This window comes from Cricetulus griseus, chromosome 3, assembly GCF_003668045.3.
Source record: "Cricetulus griseus strain 17A/GY chromosome 3, alternate assembly CriGri-PICRH-1.0, whole genome shotgun sequence".
Classification (NCBI taxonomy): Eukaryota; Metazoa; Chordata; class Mammalia; order Rodentia; family Cricetidae; genus Cricetulus; species Cricetulus griseus.
In genome coordinates this window covers 163,955,949-163,975,693 of record NC_048596.1, presented here as the reverse complement: position 1 = coordinate 163,975,693, position 19,745 = coordinate 163,955,949, and the positions used below count along the sequence as shown (strand labels likewise).

The following is a 19,745-nucleotide window of genomic DNA, read 5'->3' as shown; positions in this document are numbered from 1 at the left end:
GGGCATAGTAATGTACACCTTAATACCAGCACTCAGGAGGCAAAGGCAAGAGGATCACTTTGTAACCAAGGCCAGCCTGGTCTACATTGTGAGTTTGAGGGCACAGGGCTATGTAGAAGACCATGGTTTTTTGTTTGTTTTGTTTTGTTTTTTAAAACGACTTGTGGGACTTGTCTTAAGCAAAAAGTAACTTAGCCTGTCAACATAAAGGAAAAGAATCTGAACTTGGGAAATATACCAAAAGATTTCTTGGCTATACAAAACAGAGACATAATAAAAAATTGACAAGATCTGGTGGGTGAGATAGGTGATTATTAGCTCATGTAGGATGTGTAGGGAAAAGGACCTTGGAGAAAAAAGGCCCAGAGAGTTTGTTTTGACAGGTGTGTTTGGGACATTGTTCCAAGTATGGGCCTGGAAGTCCAAAGTCTGGGCTATGGTGTGAATCTGACAGATGTGACTCAAAATGAATTTTATTCCAACAATACAAGTGAGACTCTTCAGAGCAATAATGGAAAAGGTTGAAGGATAGAACTTTGGAGAAGTCCAAAAATGAATAATGTATGGATCCCATGAAAGGATGGTTAGCAGAAATGAAGTAGATTCAGCAAGATTGGAAGCTGATAAGTCCAGTGAGGAACCCTTGCACGTGTCATTCATAACCTTGATCAGAGCACCTCAGTAAAATAATAGAGGCAAAGGATAGACCTCAGTAGGTTACACAACTTGAGGACACTGAGCTATATAGGGGTGTTTTAAGATTGGACAGACTCAAGCCAAGCTTTAACCGGAGGAAGGAAAAATTGTGGTGTGAGGTACAGATAAAGTAGATAGGACCCAGGGAAAGAGGATCCAATGAAATCTTAAGTTTAATGAACGAATAAGAAAGGAAGTCAGATTAAAAAAAAAAAAATGGTTGAGTAGAGTTGTATGGGTCCGGCTGAAATGGTGAATCACTGTTATATACTTTTCTGCATTGCACACTCTTCAACCCATATGTGAGCAGCCAGGTAGTCAGGTTCACTGCACTCAGCTCCCAATTAAAATGGAACCATGAATTTTTGGTTCTTGTTAATTGAATTGATGCATTCTTTAAAAGTTGTGGTGAAGTTGTGGAAATTCTGAGTCTTAAGATTCCAAAACTACAAATCTACTCTTAAGACTTTGTTCTCTCGTGCAATACTAATGACCTAGGTTTGGGGCTTGAGGAAGACCCAGGGAGCTGCAAAAGCTATACATAGATCTATAGAAATGCAAGTGACAAGTGTGGAATAGCTGGGCTGAAACACTGACCTTTGAAACAGGCATTGCCATAGTCACCAAAAGCACTTAATAGTTTAGACAGTGACAGGCACTTAGTACTTTGTTGTCAGAATGTTGACCTGAATCAAATGATGTAGATTGCATAAACTGTCATGTCATTACAGAGAAGTGTGGATTTATGAATGCTTTTTTGGCCAGGATTTGAGAACAACATTTTTAAGAGTTCTTGGAAGACATAATCAGAATTATGACTGTAAGGTGACTAGGTGGAATAACTTTGCTTGTAAGCACAAGCCATCATACTGATTTTTCCTTGGCACTGTCATGGTTTAGCAAACTCAAATAATTAATTTTTTTTTTTTTTTTCCTGTTGAAGCAGATTGCACAAGTAGAGCCAACAGGGCGTTTGGAGTCTAGCAGTCAGGACAGGCTCACAGCACTGCAAGCAGTGACAAACTTTGGTGCTCCGGCTGAAGTCTTTGACTCTGAAGGTGGGTGTCTGGGATCACAGGTTGCTGGAAACTGTCCAGCACAGGCAGTTAGACTTGTTGCCATGTCACCACTAATTAACCTAATGCTTACTTCAGGAAAATCTTGGCCAACTTGGTTTAGAAACTAGTAAATAGCTATGCTGTTGGTCTCAATTGGAATAGAAGCTCACCCACCATAGCAGAGCCTGGGACCATAGATCAAACACAGGCTGTGTTTGTTTTCTTCAGTGTTGTCTTCTTACCACACAGAAGCTGAAGTGTTCCAGAGGAAGCTTGATGAGACTACAAGATTGCTCAGGGAACTCCAGGAGGCACAGAATGAGAGGCTGAGCACCAGGCCTCCTCCCAATATGATCTGTCTCTTGGGTCCTTCTTACAGAGAAATGTACCTTGGTATGTTTGTCCCATTGATGGGAAGTAGAGCAGGGCTGGGTGCATGAAAGGAAGGCTTCCAGCAAGTGGCAGTACTGGAAAATAACTACATGAGTGTAGTATTTCTCCATTTATACATTTACAATTCTTTAGGGGCTTACCAGGGGTTAGGTAGATGGCTCGGTTGGCAAAGTGTTTGCCACGAAAACAAGAGGGCCTGAATTCAGATTCCCAGCCTGTGAAAGTGCAGTGGCGTGCATCTCCAACCTTAGTGAGAGGGTGAAAATGGCAGATCCCTGGAGCTCACTGGGAATCTAGCCAAGTCAGTGTTCTTTAGGTTCAATGAGAGACACTGTCTCAAACAATAAGATGGACAGTAACTGAAGAGGAGAACTCACATTGACTTTTAGTATGCAGCCCCTTTAGGGGCTGAGGCAGGAGAATTTCTATGAACCCAAGGCCAGCAAGGGCTACCTAGCAAGACTCTTTTTAAAATGTCTAAAGGGCCAGGTGGTGGTGGCAGTGCATGCCTTTAATCCCAGCATTCAGGAGGCAGCAGCACGAGGATCTCTGTTAATTTGAGGCCAGCTTGGTCTACAGAGCAAGTTCCAGGACGGCCAGGGCTGGGGGGGGGGGGCTGTCTAAAGGAACCACTTTGGTACCTTGAGCTTTTTCTCCCCATTTTTTCTAGCTGAACAAGTGACCAATAACCTTAAAGAACTCACACAGCAAGTGACTCCAGGTGATGTTGTGAGCATACATGGAGTCCGGAAAGCAATGGGGATTTCTGTTCCTTCCCCCATCATGGGAAACAGCTTTGTAGATTTGACAGAAGGTAGGTGCCCTATTTCTGTGGGTGGGAGATTCTTATGAGTAAAAGGAAAGTCAGCCCTTTTTCCCTTAAGATGACTTAAGAACCCTCATCTGGTTTGATATTGTTTCATGTAATTTTTGAGATTAGCATACAAAGTAATGGGTTTTATCGTGGCATCTTTTAGTTTTCTTTCCATCTTGTTTAAAGAATTAATAGATTTGATGCAGCAATGACTTCAGCCAGGCTTCTCCTTAGCTGTGAATGTGGCATAGAGGACTGGCAAGAAGTGACTACTGAACACTAGCTTCTATTTATAACCCAGTGGGACAAAATGCTGAGTGCTGTCTTCTTCTTCAGAGTGTGAAGAACCTAAGGAGGCTTGTGCTGTCGAGTGTGGGCCTGACAGAAGCTGAAGCTGGTCTGGTATTGATTACACTATGTACATATTTTTTCATTCTGAACCTGGAGGTGCTTTTCAGAAGATATTAACTATTTGTAAATTGTGTTCTAATTAAGCTTTGGAACAGTTCCTTTCAATGTTCCAGAGATTGGACTTGTATTAGGAAATAAAGCTGAACCTGGGACTGTGAGGCTTGTTACCGTGTCAGCTGAATTGCCCCTTGACTTGGTCTGAGTTGGGTCTGAGGATAGACACCTGGAACACACACTAGCCTTTTTCATGGTCATCTTTCAAAGGAGTGGGTCCTCAAAATAAATCAATGCCCCATTTTTCACATTACAAGCAGGCAGTTATAAGATCTGCCTTACCAGAGCTCATCTGAATGACACTCTGAAAAAAGTAGTCTTGTGAGCAGGCCATCCTGGTGGCCTTGCAGACTACCGCTAGTGCTGTTACTGACAGAACCCAGCTTTCTTGTTGTTGTTGTCACTACCATTGTTGTTATTGTTGGATGTGCTTGTGTACACATGGGCACATGCATGCATGCCATGGTACTTGTGTAGAGGTCAGAGGACAACTTTTGGGAGTTGATTTTCTGCTTCAATTGTGGATACCATGGATTAAACTTAGGTCACCAGACTTGTTAGAAAATGCCTTTTTAAGCCGGGTGTTATTGGCACATGCCTTTAATCTCAGCACTTGGGAGGCGGAGGCAGGTGAATTTCTGTGAGTTTGAAGCCAGCATGGTCTACAGAGCAAGTTCCAGGACAGCCTCCAAAGCCATACAGAGAAACCCTGTTTCCAAATACCAAAATAAATAAATAAATAAATAAATAAAGAGGAAGAAGAAGAGGAAACAGAAAAGAAAATGCCTTTTTACTCACTGAACTTTCTCACTGGCCCAGGACCCAGCTTTTTAAACATAGCTCTGTCAAGTGAGATTTTCTAGCATCACACCATGAAAGTGAACACACTCAAGATAATGTTAAGGTTTCCTGGTATAGTTCTGCCATCTGTGTACCTGATGGGAATGGTATCCTCATTTGTGTTTATTAGGTGCTGCATCTGCCCCCAACATACAAAAAGGAAAAGGGGGTCTAGGAGATTCCTGGTAATAAAACATGTCTAGTGGGTTTTTTTTGTTTTGTTTTGTTTTTGTGGTTATTTGGAGCTATCGCAAAAGGATACACAAAAAAAGATGAACCAAATCATCTTCAGACACATTAGAGCCTAGAGCTTAAAGGAGAGCTTGTCTCTGCTCAGTTTCTCCAAGGATACCTGTTTCATCTGTGTCCCTGAATCATTTCCCTTTATCAGAAATACAGAGGTCAAGTGGCCAAGCAGATTAAGTAGGAGACCATCAGATATGTCCCCTTCTATCACAGGTCACTGGGCTGAGATGAATGATGTTTTTTTTTTTCAATCTGGATCAACCTGTTTGAAAAGCAAGCTGGGTATGGTAGCTCACACTTATAATCCCAGTACTTGGGAGGCTAAGACGAGGATTGCCATCAATTTGAGTCCCACTGAGCTACATAATGAGAACCTACCTCAAAAAGTGGGGGAATGGACCGCCTGGAGAGATGGCTCAGCAGTTAAGAGCACAGGATGCTCTTCCAGAGGACCTGGGTTCAATTCCCAGCATCCACATGGCGTCTGTTTGTAACTCCAGTTCCAGGGGACCTAACACCCTCACACAAACATGCATGCAAACAAAAATAAATAATAAATAATTTTTAAAAATAGAAATCATGCTGGTCGTTGGTGGTGCACGCCTTTAATCCCAGCACTAGGGAGGCAGAGGCAGGCGGTTCTCTGTTAGCTCAAGTCCAGCCTTGTCTACAGAGCCAGTGCCAGAGAAACCCTGTTTTGAAAAACCAAAAAAAAAAAAAAAAAGGAAAAGAAAATGGAAAGTGCAAGTGGATTTCTGTTGAATTTACTTTACTGTGACTTGCAGTTTAAAAAAAAAAAAAAAAGAGAGAGAGAGAAATCATTATTAAGCCAGAACAAGGACAGTAAAGGAAAGTTGATTCTCAAGAAATTATAGGAGCCATGCATGGTGGACTCATGCCTTTAATCTCAGCACTCGGAAGACAGAGAGAGGTAGGCAGACTTCAATGAGTTCAAGGCTAGCCTGGTCTACAGAGTTCCAGGACAGCCAGGGCAACACAGAGAAACTCTTCTCTCAAAAAAAAAAAAAAAAAGAAATTATAGTGTGACTTTTGTTAGAACATTATGCTAATAAAATAAGTCAATTCAAGTGTGCTTCTATCAAGTCTTTTTAGATTTCTGGTTTTAGTCTCTATATTAGAGTTTAGGGACTTGAAGGGTATAGCTCTGTTGGTAGAGTGCTTGTGAGGCCTGAAGTCTGATACCCAGAACCACATAAATTAGCCACAAAGAGCTGCAAGTAGAGGGCAGCTCGATGAGTAAAGGGCTTGTACAAGCTTGACAGCCTGAGCTTGCATTCTCAGAAGCCAAGTAAAGAGCTGGATGCAATGGTGTACATGTTTATAGTCTGCACTCCCATAAGATGATGAAAGGCAGGGACCAAGGACCCCTGGACGCTCATAGCCGCTAGCATGAAGCTGGCAGAAGAGAGAAAACCTGTCTTCAAGGTAGAAGGTGAAGACTGATACCAAGGTTGTCTTCTGATCTCCACAGATGCATATGCACACAAAAAGAAAGAATCTGGCTGTAGTGGTACATGTCTATAATCCTAGCACTCTAGGAGTAGACACAGTAAGGTTAGGAGTTGAAGGTTTGAGGACAGCCTGAGCTATATGAAACCTTGCCTCTTACATTTTTAGGCAATAACCCATAATTCACCAGTAGATCTACTTGCCACAAGCCAGTTCCTGAAGACCCAAAAATACTTTAATTCAAAACACTTTAGGACATTCAGGTTTTTTAATTATTGATTGGACATATAAAAAGGAGCCAGGCACCAATTTATGAAAATGAAACAACACTTGAGACAGATGTTATGGAGATACAAATATTAAACATACAGAACAAACCATAGTTGTTTGTTTCACCTGCTCCAAGCATTGGCCTGTTCTCCATGAAGTACACAGTAATAATCATCTTTTGTCAGGAAGTGTCCCTAAGTTAAGTCGGAAGACCTAGGGTATTACTTTCTGTAGTCAGTGAGGGCCACCTTAGTGGATACTGAAGTGAATCCTTGACCCACAGAAGGCTTTGGGTTTTTTTTAAAGTTCCTATGATAAAACAAGACACTTGTGAAGAAATTACTTGGAAATTCAAAAACAAGTATGTGCATAAGTCCCAAGTGATATTTTTTTTGTCAGTTACACTTTTACGACCTGAACAATAACTTAAAAATGCTCCTAACACAGTGCTTCGGTTGAAAATAGAGAACAATGTGTGAGCTTTAGCCAATTATTTTTAAACTTAGGCTAGGATTTCTGTTGCTGGAGGGAAAAATAACTGGGATGTTGGGAGAGTAGGAGTGTGTATCCCTGCTCTATACGAACAGCCCCAAGGGAGCCTGCTGGGAAGCCCTGACCACTGCTGGAGTCCTTTGTGCAGACTGGAGTCAGCCCCTCTTCCCTGAGCTGATAAGCTCCACAGAATACAGTGCTGGCAGAGAGGTCCTGTCCCTCCCCTCTGCATCCCTGACCACTTATCCTTGGACTGAAGTCCCAGGTTAGCCTGGCTGGTCAGGCACCCTGCTGCAGCACATACATCATTTGCAGACTCCTGTATGCATGGTTTTCTGTACCTTAGGAGGGTCCCTGGTGACTTCTAAGAATACCGCGATGTAGTGAAGTCACTTCCAAAAAGGAGTGGGATGTTTGGTCATCTCTCACTTAGAGTGGTCTGGAGCTAAAGCACTAAGGCCCCATCACACAAAGCTAGCTTTTGCCTTGACTCATTTGAGGGAAAACAGCTTGGCATTTGTCAAGGGGCTCAATTTTACAGGTCAGGGACCTCAACACATGTTCCTGCCAGATAGATGGATGGTCCTTGTAGCTCTGCACTCAGCTCAGAAGACTGGAGAAAGGTCAGGAGGTACACAGATTATCCAAGCCCTCTCTACACAGGCTTTCCCACGGAATCAAAAAAAGCTGGCCATGGTAGTGCACATCTGTATTCGAAGCACTCAGGAAACTGAAGCAAGAGAGTTGAAAGTTTGAGGCCAACCTAGGCTGATCCTGTCTCCAAAAAAATAAATAAAGTGCAGACAGAAAAACTGAAGCATTACACCTCACATCTAGACTGAGCTTCCTGAACCTTGTCCCAAAAGACTTAGGTCAAAATGCTTGATGGAGACCCAAGGCTTTGCTACTCCTTGCCTCTTGCTGTGAACCCCATCCCTTAGAACTGTGTCCCTGCAGTCAAGCTAATCCTAACTATGGACAGCAGTCCTATTTAGATGCAGACAGTGGTTAAGAAGGGAAAATACACTGGAAAGATCTTTGTCTAGCATCTAAGAGTCGGTAGTAAGATAAAACTCCCATTTCAAACATAAGCCAGAGATGGTAAAAAGTGACCTGTTAATTAGAAATTTTTCTCTGCTGTTTCAGACTACCTGTCAATATGCCCACTGTTTTCAACTCCATTTGCCAAAACACCACCTGCATGAGAGATTAGCATCCCATGGCAGGTACTGATAGGAAGAGGGAGGCTTCAACCCATGCTAGACAACCTGGCTGAGCCTCCTGGAACCAGGAGAGGGTCTGTCGCCCCTGTGTATTGCTATTCACTGACCACCAGGGTGGGTGTCAGTCTTGGTTGCGCACTAAGGTCTCTTTCCCAACACTCTGAGAACACACATAGCCCGTAGTAGACCAGTGATCTAGCTAACAAGGAACTGCACAGGCTGAAACATGGAGGTCCTGTGGACAACTTAGTAGCTGCTTCAAACAGAATCTGATGTACGCGTCAAAGCCATCCTGTAGTGCAAGTCCAAAGCAGCCACACGGCCATCTGTAGCTGGCATGGGGCTGCATTCTTGGCTCCCTCAGGGAAGGAGACTGACTACCAGACACCTCAGTTCAGCCCCAGTCCTTGAAACTTGGCAGTGTCTGTACACACAAAGTAAGTCCGCAGCTCGCCTTTGCCTTTGACGTTGATCAGCCCTCGGCACTCACAAGAATATCCTAGTCCCTGGAGGATGGTGCACGTCTCTTCTGTAACCTGAAATGAAAAAGAACAGTGTTCTGCTGTCTACTCCTAACAGTGATGGCTAGAGCCACATGGACAAGTGATAGAAGGGCCAGGTCCTAGAGCAGGATATCTCCTCAGGGCATGTCTTTTCCCCTAGTCAATGCTTCCCAGTGGACTTTTACCTGGATTTTCCCAAGCTCTCCAGTGCTCTCCATTCGGCTGGCAACATTGACTGTGTTTCCCCAGATGTCATACTGAGGCTTTCGTGCTCCAATCACTCCAGCAATCACAGGCCCATGGTTTATGCCTTAAGATGGTTTACAGTTAGCGGTATATAATAACACTGGGGGAGCCTACAGAGGTGAGTAACAGGGCAATGGGGGTGCAAGTTCCCTTGGATCTGTTCTCTTCTGCAGGTTGTGCCTCTGAGGTGTGAAAGGTTCCTGCTGTCTCTTGTCCATACTCCTGGATTCATTAGCTCTTCCCTAGTATATGCTAATTTATCTTTTTAAACAAAAATAAATAGGCTGTAAGTGCCTTCCCGTAAAGCTGACTATGACTGGTTTGGTTTAATCAGTTTTAGTCTCTGTATTGCAAGATCATTTATTTGTAGCCATGATTTTTGGTCCTGCATTTATAGAGTTGTATATTATTAAAAATTTCAAAGGTAGGGTTGGTGGCTGGCTGACAAGATGGTTTATTAAATAATGGTGCCACCAAGTCTGGTGATCTGAGTTAAATTCCCAGAACCTGCATGGTGAAAAGAGAAACGACTCTTGTAAGTTGTTCTCTGACCTCCATACATGCACTGTGGTATGTCACACTAAATAAATGCAATTTTAAATTTACTAATAAAAGGGGTTGGAGAGAGAGCTCAGTTTGTCACACAAACATTGGGGACCTGAGTTGGATCCCCAGCACCCCATGTAAGAAGTGTGATGACACCTGTAATCCTAGTATTGGGGACATGGACACAGGCAGATCTCTTGGGCTCACTGGCTGGCCAGCCAGCCTAAACTCATTTGCTAACCCCAGATTCCAGGGAGACAGTCAAGAAATAAGATAGTCATCTCCCAAACCACACACAAATACACATTTCCCCCACAAAGGTTACATGACCATATGCAAAAGAGGTCAGTATTAATGGTAACACCAGAGAGTCTGCTGAAACCTCATAGCAAAGGGCCCAGGACACCCTCCAACCAAGAGGATGTGCACAAGGCTGAGCCTCCCATTTGTGAGCCTCACCAACTCGGAGGCGGAAAGAGTTGAAGGAGTGCCTGTTGATGCCATCCAGCTTGCTCATCAGGGCCATGCTGAACTCCACCAAGACACCAATGTGCGCATGCTGCCGCTCCAGATCCTGCAGGACATGGATTGCATACCCACTCTATGCAGCCTTGACTGAGGGACACACATCCCATGGAAATAGTTTCTGTTCCCCGCTAGGGATCTCCAGGCTGTGCCCCCTGACACACAACCTTTAGTAAGGTGATAGGACTAGGGATAGCCTGTAGTATTGATTTTCACACAGGCCGGGGGTACCTGGTTCTCGTGTCCTGAGGGGATGCTGAGCCCTGCTGCAGCCATATAGGTGCTGCCAATGGTCTTAATCTTCTCCACACCACTGAACTTGGGCTTCAGCAGCAGCTGCAAAACAAAAAGAAGCCACTATAGCCTTGGTGCTGAGAAAAGGAAGAGGGGATCCACAGACACATCGCATGCATGGCCTTGTCCATCTGAGCTCATGACTGCAGGTGAGGACACAGCTCCCATCCTCTATCTTCTCATCCCTTCCCTTCTCTGCATGCTGATCCTTTTAAGAGCAACCTACCCAGCATCATTTACTTAGAGGTGGGTCAGTGTCTCCCACAAACCAGCCCAAGCTGAGTTCCTGAATTGTTGACAGCATGGGCTTAGCCTGTGTCAAAGTTGTTCTGGAAGGACCTATATCTACCTGTTGGCACTTGTCCAGTACGGATTTAATGAAAGTTTGCTTACTTGATTTAAAAAAATAAAAATGCCAGGCATTGGTGGCGCATGCCTTTAATCCCAGCACTCAGGAGGCAGAGGTAGGTGGATGGATCTCTGTGAGTTAGAGACCAGCCTGGTCTACAAGAGCTAGTTCCAGGACAGCCTCCAAAGCCACAGAGAAACCCTGTTTCAAAAAACAAAACAAAAAAAAAAATGTTTTGTTTAACTGCTGTTTTCTCTTCCAGGACTAAGGATTAAGCCAGAGCTTTACACATAGTTAAGCTTGCATTCTACCATTGAGCCTCCACCCTGCCCTTGCCACCACACAGGTGACAGGCTGTTTACCCCTATGTAGACTGGCCAGGCCTTACCTCGTCAAAATCAGCAATGATCTCATTCAGCAGGCGAAGGCACTCCAACCCTTCTTTGTTGACATCGCACTCAGTGTAGAACACTTTGAAGTCCGGAACCGAGGCAAACATGACACAGACACAGTCATAAGACTGATGGTACCAGTCCTGCATCAGGAGAAACAGAACCCTAAGACCACTAACCCTGGATTCAGGTGCTGGTGGGGAGTGAGAGTCCAGGCTGGCCAGCTGTGTGAGCTGTGACAGTTTGAATACAGCTAAAGCAGAAGGGGTCCAGTCAAGAGGTGGTTTTATACTGAGTTGTCATGGGGCCCGTTTCCTGTGTCAGAAAGGCCCTGCCACATGCCTCTCATGGAAGTACAGAAATCTTACCAATACAGAACACCCGGATGATAGAGACCTCAGCATGTTTGAACCTCATGATGATCTGTTTTCCAGGGTAGAAGTGAAGGCCAGGGAGGTATCTGGCCCACACCCTCTGGTGGACATAGACCTCTGACTTGACTGCAAGCCTGCCTTTCCATCTAGCATGCTCTGGGGGTAATGCTGAGGAGCCCAGGCTTTGCCAGCACTGGGCAGCTGTGCCCACAGACTCCTAGAGTACCCCGCCTTCACACACCTCAGCCGCCTTGTCGCCAATGAAGTGGGCAGCCACATGCGCTGGCAGAACATTTTCCAGGAGGAGGCGGTTCACATTCTCCATTGTTTCAAACTCCTCATGCTCTTTCTTGAACTTCTTCTTCCACAGACAATCCAAGCGGCAATAGTAGTCAATCTGCAAACCAGGGAGCCAGTGTCCTAGCTGTCACACCTGCGACACACCACCCAGGGCTGGGACATAGGGTGCTGGACCAGCCTACCTGCAGTGCTGCCCACCCTGCCCAGCCCTGTGCAGACCAAGACCAGCACCTCCAAGACAGGCCTCTGCCATGTCAGTATCTTAGGCCCCAGCCCTCAGCACTGACTGTTGGCTCAGCAGAGACTGGGCAAGGAGCCTACACACCTGTCTAGACAGCAAGATGAGGGTGGCATAGAACAGGACCAGGTAGAAGTTGATCATGGTCTTCAGATCTTTCTCTAAACATCTGCCAGGGGAGGAGGCAGTCACCTGAGCCCCCAGAGCAAGGGTGTGGCTGGGTGTGCTTTGTCCAGCAGGCAGGAGTGTTTGTGTCCTAAGGAGTAGGGAGTAAACATTTGCAGCTGTACAGGGAAGCAGGGGGGACTGAGGGGGCAGCCTCAGTAAAGGGGCTGCAGGGTCACTCCAAAAGGCCTGTTTGCTGACTGAGGAGCTGCAACAATGGCTGTAGATTGGCATAAGGACCTGGCCAGAGCAAGGCAAACAGTTTTTTTTTTTTTTCTAGGTCCTCAAGGTGGGCTGCAAGACATCCAAGTCCTTCCCTCGGCCCAAAGCCCTGAAGGCTGCAGAACCCTTCTCTACACACAGGAGCTCGCGACTGCCCAGGAGGCAACAGGCATCTGCACAGCTGACATTGGTGACCCAGGCCACAGGGCAGACTTAGCTGGCTCGAGGCTCCCTTCTCACCCCTTGACAGGCTCAGAAAGAGGAGGAGCCTGGCTGAGCGGTGGTGGCACACGCTTTTAATCCCAGCACTCAGGAGGCAGACGCAGGTGGATCTCAGTGAGTTCCAAACCAGCCTGGTCTACAAGAGCTAGTTCCAGGACAGCCTCCAAAGCTACAGAGAAACGTTGCCTCGGGGCGGGGGGGGGGGGGGGGGACCTGATTGTTAGGACCTCCGCAAGAACCTATCAGTAAGCCACATACCCAGCTCTCACTGCTGGAGACCTGGAGCCTGGACCAGCCACTGCCTCTCCTAAAGCAGAAACCCATTTATCCACAGTGTCTGGTTCAGTGGGACCATGGACAACGCACCATGTTCTGGCCAGGCGCTAGGTCAAAACAAACAAGCTTGCAGTAGTGGGCTCCAGAGACACCAGCAGGCAGGACCCCACCTGTGTGTACTGTTGGTTTCAGTGCTGTTGCCTGGAACATGCCAGCAGGGGGAGAGGTTGAAGAGCAGCAGGTAAGCCACCAAGGCCACTGTCAGCAGCAGGGCCTTCAGTTCCAGGCTCATCCGCAGGAAAACGGAGCACGAGATGAAGCCCAGGATGCAGCTGCAGGTGTAGTACTGCGGGTGGGGACAATGTCCTGTGTCAGTTATCAGGAGGCATGCCCAGAGCAAGCTAGCAGTACCAATCTACTGCCAGCTCCTTCCTGCTGAGGCTCCAATGCCAGGTGTCTGCGCCATCCCACCGCTTCCCTTTCCATCAGAGATCAGCAGGGAAACTGCATGGCACTGGTATGAGGGTCAGCCCTAGTCTAACCACTTCTCATGGCTCCTATTCTTGACTTGGGCCTCTCCAGGCACACCTTGGCTTATGTCAGCTGCCCTGGCCCAGCCCGTCATTCCTTTAAAGCCTCGATTAACCTCTCTGAGTGTAGAGAATCTTACTGTACAGGGCAAGTGACCCAAAGACACCCTCGAGTGCAACTGATGCTGATCTGCAGGCTTGCCCACCCCAGGGCTTAGAACAAGCAGCTAAGCCCCAGTGTCCTGTTTCCCTGGCATTGGGAACAAGTTTGGTTGCCTGGACCTGGCCTTCTCCACTTATGTTGGGAGACACTGGACTCATTCTTTCTCTCCAAGGCCCCAGATTCAGATCTTTGAACCGTGAGCTGCACTCTGGCCAGAGTGGCCCAGCAGCATGAGAAGACTGGCAGGGGCTGGGTGGTGTGGAAGTCAGGATGAGCATACTCACCAGGAGGAGCTCACACGGGATTCCAACTCTATTCCTTGCAGCCAGCGAGCTTGTCTCATTGCCTCCTGGCCACTCTGGGCCTGGGCTAAGCATCAGTGGCTAAGGGGAGACAGGTTGCCGTAGGTCAAGGGATGAAGAACTGACAGGCCCAAGGTGAGTGACCCAAGACAACTGTGGGCACCAAAGGTGCCCTGAGGCTGGGTGCTAGGCTCTCAGCTGAGCCCAGAAGTGGCTGTGTCCACAGCAACCACCAGGTGTGGAGGACCCCGGAGTAGGGAGAGACAGAGAATAGAAGTGTTGAGACAACTACAGCCAGGGCGGGCATGAGAGAAAGCTCCTGGAAGAAGCATAACAGTACACTCCCAAAGCTGTAGCCTACACAGTGTCCCTGACACAGTGTCAGGGACAGTGTGGAGGAGACCTCTGTTCTAAAGGAAGGAACTAGCATAAGGCAGGGTTTGAGTTCCTACAGACTGCTCAGCAACCCACATTTGACTGGGACCAGAGGGCGAGTCTTATCCCTTACCGACAAAAAAAAAAAAAAAGTCCCAAAGAGCCTGGGAAGGAGGATCAGGCAGCACATATCTGTGGAATTTCTGGGTGCCTCAAGCCCTCCCTTCAGGGGGTGAAGAGCTCTAAGCCTGCACTGGCGGGGGCGGGGAGGGGGGAACAGACCACTGCAGAGCTATGGAGGGGTCACTCTAGATGGAACTATTTGGGCAATGAGACTAGGATTCTAGGATCTGGGTTCCCCAGAAGATCCTGGCACAGCCCTGCTAGGACTTGCTGTCCCAGCCCCATAACTCACCATGTTGATGATGGCAACAGTCAGTAGGCTACCAACAGTCAGCACAACCAAGGATAGCCTGAGCAGGGGCTGTGTCTCCACACTCTCCGAGATGGCCTGGAGTGTACCTCGGGCTGGAAAGCACCTCTATGGAGAGGGACAAGTCATGCAAAACAGCAGCTGGGACGAAGGACAGCTTTACTCGGGAGGATGGATGGCACTAAGCGGCCTGGGAGGCTGAGGACTTGGAAGCAGTCTTCAGGCACCCAATAGTCCTGGGGGTAAGGTGGAGCACCCAGAGCAAGACTACTGGCGAGGGAGAGGCCACAGGGATGGAGGAATGCACTGGATTTAGGGCTCTACTCACTGAGAACTCAGTAGCAAAGCAGAAACTCAGCACCAGCCCCAGCAGGCAGGCCACCAGTCCAAAGGACACGCCCAGAGTGGCCATCCTGAAAAGGAGGGGAAACGTGATTCCAGGTCCCTTCCACCAGTAATCCAGTTCATGGTCGCCTGTCCCTCCCCAGTGGGTATTCTGCACCCAGCAAAAGAGACCTTGAAAAGTGACTCCAAATGTCCCACAAACAGCAATCTTAAATATCAAGGTTGTCAAGTCCCCCTAGAGGCCAAGTTTATAAGAAGTGAGTTACATCATAAGACTCTGGAACCATGTCTGGCATGTAAAACACAAAAGCATCTGTGTAGGAGGCTGAAGAGATGGCTCTGGAGGTTGGGGATTAGGAGCACTTGTTGCTCTTGCAAAAGGATCCAGGTTTGATTCCCAACACCTAAATGGTTGGTTCCAAACACCTATAACTTCAGTTCCAGTTCCAGAGGATTGGACACGCTCCTTTAATAGCTTCAGCCACCAAGCACACATGTGGTACAAATACATAAACACAGGTAAAACACGCATAAATACAATAGAAAAATTTTAAGCATGCATATATAATTTTTATTTGGTTTGTTTTTGGTCTTGTTGTTGTTTTAGTTTTTCAAGACAGGGTTTATCTATGTAGCTCTGGCTATCCTGGAACTCACTCTGTAGGCCAGGCTGGCCTGGAAGTCAGAGATCTGCCTGTTTCTGCCTCCAAAGTACTGGGATTAAAGGTGTGTGCCACCAGTGTCTGGCTTTAGTTTGGTTTTGAAAGAGGGTCTTACAGCTCTGATTGATCTGGAACTTTCTATGTAGACCAGTCTGGCCTCAAACTTGCAGCAGTCCTCATATTCCTCATATCTCTGCCACTCAGTGTTGTGGAATCACTAGGTCACCATACTTGCTTGCTATTTAGCCTGTGAGTGTGTGCGTGTGCGCGTGCATGTAAATGTGGGCACCTACATGCCACAACATGCATGTGGAGGTTAGAGAATAACTCTGGAGTCAGTTCTGTCTTTTAACTATGTGGGTGGGATTGAACTCGAGTTGTTGGGCTTGTTGGAAGTTGCCTTTACCTGCTGAGCCATCTCACTAGCACTGCGTAGTCTACTAAGTACATCCAAAACCACAATACCAGCCATGCTTTGTTTTAACTGCTTTCTGGAAACTATCTGTGGCTAAGCTTTGTTCCCTCTGGCCCCTTGTCCCTATCCACACCAGCAGGACCCCAGAACCTGAAGTAGGAATTTCAGGACTCTTGAATCCAGACTGGATGCCACTATACCCTTACAAGTCTCACTTTCTCTGCTTGAAAGGGGGGAAATGACAGTGCCCACTGTTTCCAGAGGCTAAGGCAGCAGACGGGAGCCTGGGACAGTTTCACACTCTGTCACAAGAAGGGGCCAATAACTCCAGGCTATATCCTCTGCTCCAGTGATGGAGGATCCAGAGCTGAAGTCACTGGTCCCTTCCAGCTAGCCATGGAGCACCTTGCCAGTTTCTGCTGAGTCCTGCCAAAGTCACCACCCCTCCAACTGGACCCCAGTGGGCTTGCTCATCCCTCCCACCACAGGCTGACCTGGGCATCACAAGAAGGTGGACAAGCAGGATGCAGATGAAGACAAGGCTGGCACAGGCAAAGTCGTAGCGAGCCCGGGGGATAGGCACCAGGCGATACTGGGGAGGGGTGACATGACTGTGAGAGACAGCTACCAGCAAGGTCCCTTAATGTCTACCCCAAGTTCATACACTAAAATAAAATGGCGGGCACCTCTCCTGGAGTTGGAGGTAGTGCTACATACAGCCATTCACCTGCCAACATTATACAGTTCCTCTCTGCACTGGCAATACCTGCCACCCAGCAAAGCTTTTGCTTTCATTTCTCAGGGAAACAAGCTTGAGCTCCTGACCTCACCCCTTACAAAGGAGTATTATCTGGGCCTGGTTCCCTGGACAAACAGGTAGGGATCCCTCTGGCTACCCCTCCACATGGCACCATTTTGTCACCACATTATCATGCTCCCATGGTAAAGGAGCAACCAAGACTCAGGTCATGTGACCCATAGCCAAGGGAAACCCCCTCCGCTCTCTTCCTAGTAATTTTACTCAGAATCCCCATGGAGAAGGTTCCTCCTCTCAGTACTGGACACCATGCCATGAAAGCAGGAGCCTCCTTGGATGGCCACAGCCTAAAGCTAAGGACAAGCAGCTTCAGCACCATGGGTGGCAGGTTCCTATCTAAACTGGACCTGGCACCTGCCTGGCTGCTTGGGGGAAAGGTAGATTCGATTCCAATATGGACCCAAGACCTGCAGGGAGCCATGAGTTGCTCTCGACCTATAGAGCCACTAGAGCCCAAAAAGTATGTCACAGCAGCCAGGCAAGAGGTTCCACAGGTGTGCAACCAGGAGACTGGATTTGGGGTGTCTTTCTCCTGGAAGTCTGAAGCACTCACTTGCCTCAAACCTCGGGACAGATCTCTAGAGTGGTGTCAGTTAAAGGGGTGAGGCAAACAGAAAGAGCCACAAATGAGACTGCATAGAACCCTGTCCACCCCAACAGCCAGTTAGGAGCCACATGGGCCTCCCCACCCTATGTGATTTGCTGAGCCCAGCAGTTCATGCCCCACCCACCAGGCCTAGACCTGTTGCTCAGTGGTAACTGCCCCACCCTCACCTCACGCTCAAAGCCCTTCTCCAGGAAGATGGGACCAAAGGTGTGGAAGTCATCGGACTTGGAGCAGCAGGGCCTGGGGGAACAGCAGCACAATGTGCCCACAGAGCAGGAGAGGCAGCCCCAGGGCAAGGGAAGGAGCCACAGGCCACAGCCAGGGCTCAGTATCCAGCAGGAGGGGACCAGCCCTCCCATGGGAGGGAAGAGCTGGGTGGAAATCACAGGCCTCACCTGGTGGAGCTGAGTCCCTCGATGGCCGAGAGCATCTCGTCATCACAGTCATCCTCCAAGCGCCCCTTGGGGGATGTACTCCTAGAATTAGAGCCCCAACTCCATCACCCCAAGGGCCTACTCAGCTGGAGGCTAGATTATGGATGTTGGATTTACCAGTTGGATTACTGGTATCTAGTGGGGTCTCCAAATTCATGAAAGGGGGGCAGGGTTAAGCAAAGGGCCAGCAGCCCAGCAAGAAGCAGAGGACATATCCCTAACCCCCAGACCAAGGCCACCTTGGCTAGGAGCAGGACCAGCATAGAAACCAGAGAAACACCTTCCTTCACCACCAACACATAGCAACCCTCTGTTCCAGACCTAGGGTAGCATGCAGTGGGCACCCCGCCCCCAGCCATTCAAAGAGCCTGGGACCTGGGAGTCCCACACCTGGAGAGGACAAACCCAAGCCCTGGCAAACCCATGAAGGCTTGGGCTGGACCTGGAGGGGCTGCCCCAGACAGAGACTGGTCAGGGGTGCCTGCAGGAGGAGATTGGCACAGCGCCACCAGTGAGCAGAGTGCCCAGAGAGCAGTGCACCTACCTGTCAATGGCACGGTGTCGGCGCAGAGGAGTGGCCTGAAAGGGGTGAGAGGAGATGACCAGTCCCTGAACACTGACCCTAATTCACCAGGGGCCTGGTTTTCTTTCCTTAGACTGGAAAAGGACCAGGAGATTCCAAGCCCCATTGGAGCGTTCTCCAAACACCTCCTCCCATCCAGAAGGGAGGCTTGGCAGAAACTACCCACAATACAGCTAGAGGAAAAGGGCAGAACAGAGCCTTTTGCTTCCTGTCCCTTCTCAGAGGGCTCCTGACCCAGCAACCAGATGGGAGGGGACCTACTTTTGGCCTCTGTCCAGTGGGACTGGGGGTCTCGCTGCTGCTCACACTCTCCCGGTGGTTGAGGTGTGCGAAGGGCCGTGCTGCCCCCCAGGACTCGAGATAGCGCGTTACACGCACTGAAGCCCGAATCTTCAGGGTTGCATCCCCCTTGGGCTTGGGGAGGTGATGGCTGGGTGGAGGCGGCTGCTGGCTCTGCAAATACATAAACATGACCTGTCCCACTTGTTCCCCCTCAACTGCCTCTGGCATGCATGTGAACATGCCTAGAGCATTGGCTGGTCTGGTAAAGGGGAAAGTGTTAAGTTTCTGAGCCTCTTCTTGACGCATGGGTTGTCCTGGGGACTGGCTGAAGCCCTCAGTTATCCCTGCCCCAGACCAGGAAGAGGCTGATGTCCACACAGCTCAAGCTCAGCCCCCTCAAGAAAGGGGTAAGCAGGAGCCTTGTTCTGCCCACCCACAGGTGGCTCACACATGCTCCTTCTGGTGAGAGCAATGAGAAAAAAAAAATGTGTGCTGGCCTGAATCCATAAGCACAGCCACTAAGACATGGGCTCACTCCAGGACAGTCTGAAGGAGTGCCACACCCAGCCTCAACTTCAGCTCCAGGCCCATTTGCCACACACTTGCTGGTCCAGCATCATGCTGGGGCCTCAGTGTCTTAGCCAGGCCCTGAGGGTCCAGCTCTGCCTCCTGCTTTAGTACCACTGAGCCCCAAGTCCCCCCCAGCACATGCCTTGGCCTTCTCCAGTCAGGATGGCCAGGCAAGGCTACAAGCAAGGGAGGAAAAGAAAGAGCCCCAAGGTTGTCAGACACAAGCACAGGCAACCTGTGTCTGCTGAGGCTCTTGTCCCCCTCATTCTCCCTCCAGAACCCATCTCCTCAGATTTGTCAACACCAACAGGCAGCAGCCCACCTACAGCCCCAGAGCCTGGCCAAAGCACAGTGGCAAATTTACTGGACACTTAAACCTCTTTAACCCTCACTGCCTGCCATCTACTCAGTCTAGGACCAGGATGTGGAGTTCTACCGGAGAAGGTCCTAGGATCCAAGCAGAGGACAGCCAAGCCATGCAGTGAGCAAGAGCTGCTGGGTCTGGAATTGAGGACCTTCCTCTGAGGCTCCTCTACTGCCAGTAACCCTGGTCACATGCTGGCTGGAGACAAGAACGAAGAACTCCTACAAGTCCCTCTAAACTGCCA

General features: G+C 48.5%; 2 protein-coding genes across 6 annotated transcripts in view; one reads left to right on the top strand and one right to left on the bottom strand.

Moving 5' to 3' along the window:
- The window catches only part of Brd7 (bromodomain containing 7), a 31,981-nt gene extending 28,451 nt beyond the window's left edge, over positions 1-3,530 (top strand). For both annotated transcript variants that reach the window (XM_027405532.2, XM_027405531.2), the window contains exons 14-17: positions 1,643-1,754; positions 2,004-2,147; positions 2,818-2,961; positions 3,298-3,530. In XM_027405532.2, the coding sequence (XP_027261333.1) occupies positions 1,643-1,754; positions 2,004-2,147; positions 2,818-2,961; positions 3,298-3,353 (456 nt within the window). In that variant the 3' untranslated portion in view covers positions 3,354-3,530. The remainder of the gene's footprint in view (positions 1-1,642; positions 1,755-2,003; positions 2,148-2,817; positions 2,962-3,297) is intronic.
- A 2,669-nt stretch (positions 3,531-6,199) lies between these two features.
- The window catches only part of Adcy7 (adenylate cyclase 7), a 40,771-nt gene continuing 27,225 nt past the window's right edge, over positions 6,200-19,745 (bottom strand). For 3 of the 4 annotated variants that reach the window (XM_027405525.2, XM_027405528.2, XM_027405529.2), the window contains 16 exons: positions 18,547-18,738; positions 18,247-18,281; positions 17,664-17,744; positions 17,436-17,508; positions 16,339-16,436; positions 14,751-14,835; positions 14,405-14,530; positions 13,597-13,695; positions 12,790-12,965; positions 11,822-11,990; positions 11,438-11,593; positions 10,819-10,965; positions 10,019-10,123; positions 9,722-9,836; positions 8,656-8,780; positions 6,200-8,503 (listed from right to left, as the gene is read on the bottom strand). In XM_027405525.2, the coding sequence (XP_027261326.1) occupies positions 8,357-8,503; positions 8,656-8,780; positions 9,722-9,836; positions 10,019-10,123; positions 10,819-10,965; positions 11,438-11,593; positions 11,822-11,990; positions 12,790-12,965; positions 13,597-13,695; positions 14,405-14,530; positions 14,751-14,835; positions 16,339-16,436; positions 17,436-17,508; positions 17,664-17,744; positions 18,247-18,281; positions 18,547-18,738 (1,929 nt within the window). In that variant the 3' untranslated portion in view covers positions 6,200-8,356. The remainder of the gene's footprint in view (positions 8,504-8,655; positions 8,781-9,721; positions 9,837-10,018; positions 10,124-10,818; positions 10,966-11,437; positions 11,594-11,821; positions 11,991-12,789; positions 12,966-13,596; positions 13,696-14,404; positions 14,531-14,750; positions 14,836-16,338; positions 16,437-17,435; positions 17,509-17,663; positions 17,745-18,246; positions 18,282-18,546; positions 18,739-19,745) is intronic. The other variant, XM_027405530.2, reaches the window with a different exon arrangement.